At 39.6% G+C, this 8,469-nt stretch overlaps 1 protein-coding gene and 1 pseudogene across 1 annotated transcript; both read left to right on the top strand.

Annotated features, from left to right (window-relative positions):
• The first annotated feature begins 2,673 nt into the window (after positions 1–2,673).
• LOC107620154 (uncharacterized) lies at positions 2,674–5,391 on the top strand. The gene is made up of 6 exons (XM_021113584.2): positions 2,674–2,770; positions 2,975–3,093; positions 3,622–3,673; positions 3,799–3,848; positions 4,800–4,982; positions 5,161–5,391. Exons 1-6 carry the CDS (start codon positions 2,674–2,676, stop codon positions 5,389–5,391), a joined length of 732 nt encoding a protein of 243 aa, XP_020969243.2.
• A 244-nt stretch (positions 5,392–5,635) lies between these two features.
• Positions 5,636–6,321, top strand: LOC148579197 (putative ribosome biogenesis protein RLP24 pseudogene; annotated as a pseudogene).
• The last annotated feature ends 2,148 nt before the right edge of the window (positions 6,322–8,469 follow it).

Below are 8,469 nucleotides of genomic sequence, written 5' to 3'. Positions count from 1 at the left end.
CTAGGGAAACGCTGCGATCGTGCTGTTTGCAGTGTTGTTGCTCAGGGGGCCTGGTGTTCCTGGTATCGCGATGAGATTAGGTCCTGGAGGTCGCTTGGCTTGTATGCTCCGGGTGGTACCGTTCTTTGGGTGTGACTTGGCCTTTGAGGTTTTGCACCCTAAGGCACAACTCTTGGATTATCTGGACCGCCTTCTCTCCCAGGCCATCGGGTGGCCGGGCTTCAGTGGGAGGACGGTTGTCCTCTCTTGGTTGTTGCTGGGTTGGGGTTGGTTAGCGATGTGCCGCGTTTATTATCCTTCCGTGGGTGGGAGGAGTGTTATCTTGGAGTTCGGGAGTTGGGCTTTGTGGGTTTGAGTTGGGGTGTCGGGTGGAGGATTGCTCCTCGAGGTTCTCCGTCATGCCGCCACGATTTGGCTGTCTCCCGTATCTGTGCAAGAACTTTGAGAACTTTTTTGATCTATTGGCTCCTGAGAGGTCTGAGCTTGGCCACGGTGGTAGCATTTAAGGAGGTCGTTCATGATGAGCTTCCTTATGAATTTTCAGTAAGGTCCGAAGGGGGATCATGGCAATAGAGTTGTCACAGGTGAAGCGGCAGATGACAGAGGTTTGGAACCTAGTGTTGAAAGAGGTGACCTCGTGGGTTTGGAGGAAGAGCTTGAAGAGTTCAAAAGAAGAAGCAACCTCGGTGGGCATGGAGCCGAAGTAGAGGGAGAAGATGGGGCCATGGCGCTTGGAGAGACGGATGAGGGAGTGGTGAATGAGAGGGTCCAAGAGTTGGAGGTGTCCCACTAAAGGGAGGCGAGACTTTGGGCTCAGAGGATTTGGAATTTCACCGTTGGAGTAGGGCGATGGTGCATAAAGAGTGTTATCACTAAGAAGGTAATTGCAAGTAACGTTGTTCCTTTGGGATTTCGCCGTTGGAATAGGGCGGAGGTGTGTTATCGCTGCAAAGGTGATGTAAGTTAAGGAAACATTATTCCTTTGGGATTTTGCCGTTAGAGTAGGGCGAAAGGGTGCATAAACATGCAAAGGTGATGCAAGTTAAGGAAACATTATTCCTTTGGAATTTCACCGTTGGAGTAGGGCGAAGGTGTGTTATCCCTGCAAAGGTGATGCAAGTTAAGGAAACATTATTCCTTTGGGATTTCGCCGTTGGAGTAGGGCGAAAGGGTGCATAAACATGCAAAGGTGATGCGAGCTAAGAAAACATTATTCCTTTGGGATTTCGCCGTTGGAGTAGGGCAAAGGTGTGATGCAAGTTAAGGAAACATTATTCCTTTGGGATTTCGCCGTTGGAGTAGGGCGAAAGGATGCATAAACATGCAAAGGTGATGCAAGTTAAGAAAACATTATTCCTTTTTGCTCTCAGTTACACGCAAGAAATCTGAGTTTGATGATTGCTCTTCTGGGTTATCCGCCATGCCGCCACAACGTTGCAAAGTTCCCACAGACGGCACCAATGTACAAGAAGTCTCTGGTACGGGTTGAGAGATGGATCGAGAACTTGCGGGTTGAGGCAGATGCCGGATCACTTGACTGGAGTGATGGGGGTGGTACCTGCAAAGACACTCCGACGCTCAAGTCAGAATGGATCTGAGAGGTATAAGGTGTGTGGAATGAATGAATACCTGGAGGGACCTGGGTCCTCTATTTATAGGTGATGGTAGTTATCTTATCTTATCTTGTTTGGCTAAGATAAGGGAGACGTTTGAATTCAAAAGTTGGTTAGGAGCTCTAGAGGGCCGGTTCCGGGCCTTCTAGAAGGGCGAAGCGGGTCAGACCCGGGTAACCGGGTTCGGGGACCATTCCGAGCGTAGGATCCGTGGGTCGGATCCGTAACAGTTATATAGTAAAATTATGGAAATGACACACCGGCTTTGTGCTTCATGGTTGAAGCTAATAAGAAACTAACGTGAGTAGGTTTGGTTCTAACGGCTGAAAGCTGATGGGCTATTTATCTACCAACCTAAGAGATATTATAAATAGGCTTGGATTACTAAATAATAATGAAACTATGGTAAATTTTGTATTTTATTGATGAGTAGACAGTATTTAACATTGTTTGGAAAAATGGTGTGGACCGATTTAAAGAACCCGGATCCGGTAGTGATATTTTTTTTTGTTTTGTTAAAATGTTAAGCAGTGTCGTTTTAAGGTAAAACAACCTCCCAAAACCAGAAATCAGCCTGCCGTCCCCACTACAAGAAAAAGCGTATTTATCGACGCAAAAAATTGACGGCTATCTCTCCCGTCGATATTTTTCGACGGCTTGCTGTCGATATTTTTTAAAAAAATAAAATAATAAAATCGACGGCCTTTTCATCGATTTTTTTATGATGCATTAAATCTCTTTTAACTATCATCATATTGTTGACGAACCGGAGAACTAAAATGCTTTTATTTTAAAATCGACGGACATGGCGTCTATTTTTATATTTAAAATATCGACAACCTTTCCGTCGATAAATTTAAACAGTCCAGATTGCTTTCTTAAATCAAATAAATGGTGTGGATTTAATGTATAAAATAGACATCAAAGACGTCACTTTTTTTCAAATTAAAATCGACAAATGTGCCGTCGATTTAATTGCTAAAAACACCAATTTCGTGCCCACTTCCCGCTCCAAGTTCAGAAACACAATTTCATCCTTTTCTTTTTCGCATTCGAGCTTATGAGAAACAATATTGTTAACCCTCATTCTCTGCTACCGGCGACACAATTGCGCCATCGTCACTCCGTTTGCTCGCGCTGCCACTGTCGCTCCTCAGGTATTCCCTTCAATTTCATTTGGAAATTCCTAAATTCCCCTTGATCCTCTCCACGCCGATGACCCCTCTGCTCTTCCGTTATCCCCGAAACCCTAAATTCCCCTTTTCCCCCTCGCTTTTCTCTTGTTTGGTGCATTTCTGAAATTAAGATACATGTTGTTAAGCTTTATGTGCACAAATTACAGATCCACTTCGAAACTACAGGGCCAGAGATATGGGAGGATACCATTGGCAATATTGATGTATTGGTTGCCGGTATTGGAACTGGTGGCACTGTTACCGGCACTGGACGTTACCTGAAAATGATGAACACCAACATAAAGGTTCAATTACTGCTTTGAATGTAATTATTTGTTATTTCAAATTAGTGAAATACACTTATTGGTGTTGTGTCATTGACTTCCACTTTAAACTAACACGGGGTCCTGACTCCTGAATTCCAATTTCATAACTTGAAAGGAATTAGGTGCAGTTATTATTGAATTGGAATAATAAAATACATAAATGATGATAACTTGTGCATTATCATTTTCATATTCTAAATCCCTAAGGAATAGGCTCTATGATTATGGTGTTCTTATGTTGGAGGAGAGAAAGAGAAGATTATGAAAGGAAAAATGGGACTAGAAAGAAGACAGAGAATATTTGTGCAACTATTTGCATGTGTGGTTAAACCATTAATTTTGATTATGTTTCCAAATTCAGACTTGAATTGTATCCATTGGTTAGATGTATAGACAATTATGCCATATGGTTAATCTGCTGGTTGCATTTAATAGTGCCAGTGATTCTTTGTTTGTTCTATCATCTTTCTCCTATCATTACAGTATGCTTTATTATGTCTTTCTTAGGTGGTTGGTGTGGAACCTGCTGACAGAAGTATAATCTCAGGAGACAATCCAGGTATGAATCTTTTGCAAAGTTCATAAATGCACTCGTTCTTTTTTTAACTGTTTTGCTTCTTGATATTAATTTCAAGCTATTGATTCTCTTCTCAGCTGTTGACTGTATTCCAATGTTTGATGCAGGTTTCATGCCAAACATTTTGAATATCAAACTGCTCGACGAAGTTATCAAGGTAAAGGATAAAATCATTCCTCCTCAGTTTTATACTCGCATTTCTATTTTTGTTCACTGTAACTTCATTGCTAGTTCGTTTCTACTTTGGCATTTCTATACTGAAGAACAAACCTTGTGATTTTCTTCATTTTGGGTGATATAGAGATTCAATTATGAAACAACTACTGAATTTTATTATGCTTTATTTTTCTTTCCTGGAGTGTCATCTACTTAAAACTATTTTTTACTCTTCACTAAAGGATTCCAAACCATACTAGAAACTCTTCACTCATTTGTCCAGATGTATTCATTAAATATCATCTATATCTGCGTCATCAACTTTATAAAACCATGTATGCATCATAATAAAATTAGTTAATAACAAGCCATAAAGTAAGATTAAACCAACCTCATTGGCACATCTTTTTAATTTATAGGGTTGCAATATATATCTGCATAACGTAAGACTAGAAAATGAAATAATAAGAATAATTACAATAGTATTAAAACAAAGATTTTATCGTAAATTAAAATAGTAGTCAAGTATATTATGTATTAAGACTACTGTCTATACTCTACAGATAAATAGATGTTCAAAAAACATTTTTCTATTCAATATTAGAAAATCAATTGTTTTCAGTCAATATCAGTTAATTTTTTTTTACTCTTCACAAGCTGTAAATGCAAGCTTTATAGATTGAAAAGAAAGAATGAGTTTTTCATAAGCTACTAAATACATATAAAAAAACTATTTTTCAAAATAAAAAATTGAGTTATTAAAAGGAAAAAAATTATCATTTAAAACCATAGAATTCACTATAAAATTATTTATTATCTCAGCATAAGTGATCTCAGAAGTTATTTTAATCTACCAATAAAAAACCACTTAAACTAAGATGCTAACATACATATTCTAATGTAAACAAATCCAAAGACTTGAAATTGTTCATTTATTTAAGATTACATACAGGTAATGGTGGGTTTACAATTTGAACCGTTCATTGAAGATTTGACCTCTCTTGTTAAATCCGGGGAAGTACCAATAAGCAGAATTGATGATGCTGTTGAGCGAATTTTGAGAATGAAGTTTGCCGCTGGTCGTTTTGAATTTCCTTTTAGTGACAGATCTTTGCTAGATATGGTTGGATGCAAGGTAAGAAAATAATCTCTTTGACCCTTTCTAAGTTGAGTTTTATTTCATGATTCAAATATCAACATCATTGCAGGTAATTGTGTAAACTATTGCTGCTTAACTATGTCTATATTTAAATAAAGTCAAGTGAGCAATAGTTAGAAAATTAGTTCTAACTCTGTTTACCCTCATTGTTTAGCAACATAGAGATCTAGCACGTGAAGCAGTTCGAAAGTCCTTGGTTCTGTTGAAAAATAGAAAAGATATTAGCAAACCCTTTCTTCCATTGGATAGGAAAGCAAAGAGAATCCTTGTTGCTGGGACTCATGCCGATGATCTTGGATTTCAGTGTGGAGGTTGGACCAAAACTTGGTATGGATGTAGTGGGAGGATTACCATTGGTAAGCCATTGATTTCTCTGCTTTTCTGACATACTTTGTTTCCTCTGAAAATCTGAGAACCTTTGTTGCCTTCTCAACAATACTGAAGTACTACTTTGCTCATTGCTTCATTAACTAACAAATCTAGAAATTCATTTACTCCATCTATTCCCAAGTTTCGACATTAGTTTTCTAGTAGGGATTGTCCTATACTCATACTTATGATAGCAGTTAAGATTGATTTATACTCTATCGGTTGCTCATGAAATGCCCTAGAGTGACAGGTAGGTATGTATGGTTGGTTATAGGCTTATAGCCCCGCTTTACATGCCCTATATGGTGCAGATTTATGACAAACTTCTCTTGCAGATTTTCCGATTTTGTAGATCTAAATGCCACAAGAACTTCAAAATGAAGAGGAATCCTCGAAAAGTAAAATGGACCAAGGCGTATAGGCGGGTGCATGGAAAGGATATGACTCAGGTAAATGAAACTTTATATTTCCTTTCTTTTGGCCTACGCGTCTGTGTCGTTCATAATTGTGGTTTGAAAGAGCCTCATGACTGTCATATATTTCTTTAGGATTCAACCTTTGAGTTTGAGAGAAAGCAAAACAGGCCAGAGAGATATGACAGGAATCTTGCGGAGAACGTCCTCAAGGCCATTTCAAAGATTGAAAAGATCAGTCACCAGGGAGGAGAGGCACCATAAGAATAGGTAATTCATCAGTTCCACTTTTACATGTATGAGGAAGCCTTACAATGCCCTCCCATTTTGTTATTTGCTGATATTTTGTCAAATTTTTAATAGAATGAAGGGCAAGAAAGAAAAGATACAAAAGGAGGCAGCAAAGGAGTTGGAGCAGGGCATCAGTTTGGTCAAAGCTCCTTTGGCCCTTCAGAAGGACCCATCTACCACAAAAGATCAAAGTCTTTGTTTCCCAACGGCACTCAGAGGATAACAATGCGATGGAGGAGTGATGTCAATGCTGCACTCTGTGTGTGTGTGTTTTATTTGTTTGATGTTTGTGACTTGGATTCGAAGTGTCGAATAGCTCGATCAACCAACCGATAGAGTTAGTTCACAAGAACCCTTGTTTCCTCTTGGTTTCGATCAATCAACCTGTTATCTAATATTCTGTAAATTTTATTTCTATATTTAAAAGTTTGTTTGTATTAATTGATTACTATTTTTTAAATAGAAAAAAATAATTAAAAAAATATAGCTATTAAAATCGACGATAGTGTTGTCGCTTTTTGTCGGTATCTAAATAATTAAATCGACGGCAATTGTGTCGATTTTATTGAATCAAATATCGACAAAAATGGCGTCGATTTTATATAATAATATCGACGGCAAGGTTGTCGATTTTAGTGAGTAAGTAAAATTTTCAAACTCATATTATAGATGGAAATAATGTCGATTTTATTAAATTATTATCTACGCCCAGGCAAGCCGTCGATTTTATTCGAATTTTGAAAAATCGACAGGCTTAATAGCGACCACCACCACCGTCCATTTTGCCGTCGATTTTTAATATTATCGACGGCTTAGCCGTTGATTTAGGCGTTGATTTTAACGATATTTCTTGTAGTGCCCACCATGTGCCCTAATGTAATGCCGATCAATCACCCCCAAGCCAAACCCAGTCGCTCATATCTTTCCCGCGACTGTCTCTATGAAGCACAATTTCTGTCGCTGTCACCTCTTTAGCTGTGGCCGTCATAACAAACCTTTATGGTTTTAGTGTCGCGGTCTTGCAATTGGTCGTGTGTAGGGCGCACTGTGTGGCTACCATGTCGCACGCGGCATCACTCCTTTCCCGTGGCCGTCGTAGCCGCGGGAAAAAGAATCGGGTCCCAAAGCTGATCATTGTCGCCGCTCTATGTGTTGTCACCGTTCGCACTCACACGGACGCCTTCAATATGGTCCTCCTCGCCGTTTGAGAAGCTGGTAAATGATTTGGTGAGTTGCAGCAAATTTTTCTATTTTTGAAATTTGTTGCCGTAATTCATATTACATCACTATAGTTTGTTTTTTGTGGCTGAAAGTTGAATTTGCTAGTGAATGTTAAATTTGTTAATGAAATTTGTTTCTGATTAATGATCGTCACTAAACATTGTATTTGGTGCTATATTGCTGCAATTATCACTTAGGGTACTTGTGAATTTGCTGCAATTAATGAACTACAAATTTGTTACGAAATATCCATTAACACCGTCTATCAAAATAAGTTCGTACCCATAGTTATCTGTCTTCCCAAATATATATGCAGCAATACGGCACTCCTCCATTGTGAGGTCCATGTCAGCAGTCGGATCAAAAACCATCTCGAATGACTGCAAGGTTTAGGGATAGCAGTTAGGAGGTCACTTTTTGGCAAAAACCAAAACGATTTATAGGTGAGTCCATGTGAAGTTGGTTTACCGTGGGAATTAGGAAGACAGGGGAGTCAGATCTAGAGATTAGGCCAGGGCGCCGGATTCCTTTTCCACTTGCTCTCCTTACCGGACTGGTGCCATCAGTCCTGGGAAGAGCTGACATGTTAGGTGGCGTGGGAACGACCACGCTGGGGTTGGAGCACACTTTGACTCCCTCTGATGGCTCTATCTTTGCATGTTTCGTAGCTCGAGCCAGCATCGGCGATAACGAAAATAGTTCAGATACCAAGCTTGTGCAATCAAGCTGGTCAGAGTTGGGTAGCTCATTAAAAGCCTGTATTATTTGCATGCCCAGTATTACAAAAAGTCTATACAATCTTACAATATCTGTGTCTATCCTTGGTTTACAGGTATACACGAAGGTGTAATGCTAAATAATTTACTACGTACCTTTTCAGTGGAGTTCCGAACTGGGACATGGCTCCCAATGCTACCGCCAAGGGACAGTTTTGGAGTTCCGGATATGTGACGGCACAACTTGGGCATACGTGACAACACAACTTGGTCGCTTCCATCAGTTGTAGCCTTCCTTTCAACCATCCTGTGGACCTGACTAACATCAGCAACCATGCCAGCTATTGGCTTCTGCATCTCTTCCAGACGCTCGTCAAGGACCACTGACCTAGTCTCGATCCTCTACAAAAGTAACTTGAATGTCAGACGAACCAGATTACATAAATGACGTAT

This window comes from Arachis ipaensis, chromosome B10 (assembly GCF_059453495.1).
Source record: "Arachis ipaensis isolate K30076 ecotype BB chromosome B10, ASM5945349v1, whole genome shotgun sequence".
NCBI lineage: Eukaryota > Viridiplantae > Streptophyta > Magnoliopsida > Fabales > Fabaceae > Arachis > Arachis ipaensis.
The sequence above is the reverse complement of the archived record's forward strand: the minus strand, read 5'-3'. Positions and strand labels throughout refer to the sequence as shown.

Excerpts from the sequence above, each read along its gene's own strand:
- LOC107620154 (XM_021113584.2), top strand. The coding sequence starts at position 2,674 with ATGAGAAACAATATTGTTAACCCTCATTCTCTGCTACCGGCGACACAA. Across the intron at positions 2,771-2,974 it reads CTGCCACTGTCGCTCCTCAG|GGCCAGAGATATGGGAGGAT; the intron begins GTATTCCCTTCA and ends TCGAAACTACAG. Across the intron at positions 3,674-3,798 it reads AATCTCAGGAGACAATCCAG|GTTTCATGCCAAACATTTTG; the intron begins GTATGAATCTTT and ends TGTTTGATGCAG.